Source organism: Kryptolebias marmoratus, linkage group LG3 (assembly GCF_001649575.2).
Source record: "Kryptolebias marmoratus isolate JLee-2015 linkage group LG3, ASM164957v2, whole genome shotgun sequence".
NCBI lineage: Eukaryota > Metazoa > Chordata > Actinopteri > Cyprinodontiformes > Rivulidae > Kryptolebias > Kryptolebias marmoratus.
Genome location: NC_051432.1, coordinates 29613757 through 29616494, shown reverse-complemented (window position 1 = coordinate 29616494; position 2738 = coordinate 29613757). Strand labels below are relative to the sequence as shown.

General features: G+C 50.5%; 1 protein-coding gene across 1 annotated transcript in view; it reads left to right on the top strand.

Annotated features, from left to right (window-relative positions):
- LOC108251392 (microtubule-associated tumor suppressor 1 homolog) overlaps positions 1–2738 on the top strand; it is a 32097-nt gene that overhangs the window by 4109 nt on the left and 25250 nt on the right. The window contains exons 3-4 of the mRNA XM_037974955.1: positions 859–1947; positions 2025–2312. Coding sequence (XP_037830883.1) covers positions 1051–1947; positions 2025–2312 — 1185 coding nt within the window. The 5' untranslated portion in view covers positions 859–1050. The remainder of the gene's footprint in view (positions 1–858; positions 1948–2024; positions 2313–2738) is intronic.

The following is a 2738-nucleotide window of genomic DNA, read 5'->3' as shown; positions in this document are numbered from 1 at the left end:
ACCCAGGTCACCCTGACCCAATCACCCTGACCCGATCACCCTGACCTGGGTCACCCTGACCCTGGTCATCATGTAGATTCGGACCACCTGGAGCTGGGTAATTGCGGTTCCCAAATAAATTTTAAACAAAAAACTTTTCATGTCTGAAGTTTTGAACTGATCCTAAATTTATTTTAACTTTAATTTGTTGAATAATCTGCAGCCGATGAGCCACAAAGTTTAAAACAAACCTGATGTCGGCCTGAAGAACCCAGAAACTAATCTGACCTTTTTAGTTTTTTTTGTAGTAAAAATCAAACTTTAGAACCGGGTCATTCTGAGCTTTAAAATGGGACAAAGATCCAGATTTCAGTCAGGTTGTTCTTCACCTCCTCGTCCTCCTGTGTCTCTGTGGGGACGTCTGTTATTACGGTGAACCCTCCTGGTTCTGATGGGCTTTATTTAGCCGCTCTCGACCCAGATTCACAGTCAGACTCTGTCTCAGGGTTTCTTTGGGTCGAAGTGATTTCAGGTCTTTAAATTTATTGTTTTCATCCGTTTCAGCTTCGAGTTGCTGCAGTACGGAACGCAGCCTGCAGGGGGCAGCAGTTTTCATTCGTTTAGCTGAAAAGCATCAAAATGGAGCCTTAATCCAACTAATTAATGATAATAAATAAAATCATGAAGTTTTAAATGAGACACTTGACTTAATTAATGATGTTTGACGTCATTCTTTAGTTTTTGTTCGATGGGATTTAATCTGATTTATTCTGTTCTTCTGAGGTGAAAATGTTTCCTGATAAAATCAGAGTTTTATATTTTAGTTTAGATTTAAAGACGCTGACATCGTTTGAACCTGTTTCTGTTGTTTCTTCTCAGGTTCTGCAGAATATTTTTCAGTTGTGGTGTCTTCTGCTGATGTCCAACGGGACGATTGTCTTCGTTCTCCTTCGTCCTGAGGATCCACCTGGCAGATCCTAACGGACTCTCCTCTGAAGAAGGGGCGGAGCTTCCTTATGGAGAACGGTTAGGAGGTTCTGAAACATCCAGGAGACAAAAAGATTTAATTTAATGAACAACAAAGAAGAGATGAGTGTTTGTGAACCAGACGAGAGTTTCTCTGTGACGAACAAGAGCATGAAGCTTCCTCTTCATCACTCAGGAGACCACAACGGGAACGCGTTCCCCGTCTCCTCCTCTTCCTCCTCCTCCTCCTCCTCCTCCTGCCTGGGGGAGTCCTCTCCGGAGTCCCTGCGGAGTCTGAGCAGCCTGAGCGGGGGCCGGAGCGGCAGCCCGCTGGACTACGACCTGCTGGAGGTCACCCTGATGACCTCTGGATGGGCACCGGAGGGGGCGGGGCTTCATGACGACGATGGCGAGGACGTTTCGGTGGTAAACGTTCCAGCTGACAACTCTGTGTCAGTTTACCTGGACGCCAACACCTGGAACGACGACCTGACGCTGTCCCTGAACACGAACAGTGGTTGTCATGGCAACAGTGAGGAGGAATGCAGCTGGAGGAGGCGTGGCTCCTCTATCCCCGACTCTGACGCCACGGAGATCCCTGCTGATGACGATGATGATGAAGAGGAGGATCTGTTTCTGTCTGTGAGCTCTGACATGTGTGTGACGCTCACACAGGTAAATCCAGGTGGGTCTGCTGAGGGGGCGGAGCCTCAGAACCAGGGTCCGCAGCTGGGGCCTGAAGAACCGCAGGTCTGCTCTCCTCTGGATCCTCCTCCTGGTTCTCAGGAGGTTCTCACGTCATCTTCTCCACCTTCATCCAACAACCCCGTCCCGTCTCCTCCTCTTCCTCCTCCTCCTCCTCCTCTTCCTCCTCCTGCTGAGGAACCAGAAACAGCAGCAGAACCAAAACCAGTCAGGGTGAAAGAGGAGGAAGTTCTCAAACTGGACCTGAAACCTGAGAGGACTAAACCTGGACCCGGGACCAGCAGGACTCCTCGTCAGGTACTGTAGTCCTCAGGAAACTCTTCATCAGGAGCTCCACTGATGCCCTCCAACATTAAACTCTGTCTTCTTCTCAGCAGGACAAACCGGGTCCGATCAGAGGACAGAGAGCCGTTTCCAGGAAGGAGGACGGTGGCGTCAACAAGAAACCGTCTGCAGGTCCCGTCAAAGTGGCCGTCCTGCTGAAATCCAGCCGAGGAAAGAAACCGAGCCTGAAGTCCAACTACAAGATGGCCGACAGTCGAACTGCTTCAGTCAGCTCTCTGGGGTCTGAGGGAGAAGGACCCCTGAGGGGCGAGGAGACACACCGTCCAGCTGAAGCGTCTTTGCCGGAGGAAGAGGAGCGACCAGAGAGTCCTGTCAGGGTGAGAACCTTCGTCTTCGTCTTCAGTCTCACCCGATTCAGGACAGGTTGAGGCGAAACGTCTCTGTCTCAGAGCGGAGCGGCTCCGGGCTGCATGAAGTAAGAAATAAAATCTGTTCAAACCTTGAAGCTAAGTTTAGTTTGAAACTGATCCACGCCGCGGACACGTTATGTCCAGGAACCATTTTATCAGCTGGAAGATGTTAAAGCAAACAGGGTTTCACAGACTGCAGAAGGTGGCGTAGGACGCTGACCTCTGACCTCTGGCCTTTGACCTCTTACCTGTGATGTATGACCTCTCTGGGGTCTCTCAGGGGGAGCAACTTTTTCCTCCCTCCTTGTGGTTGCAGTTTCCCCTCCTTGGTTTTCTCCTCCCCTCTCCTCCCCTCCCCTCTCCTCCTCCCTCTCTCCTCCCCTCTCCTCCTCC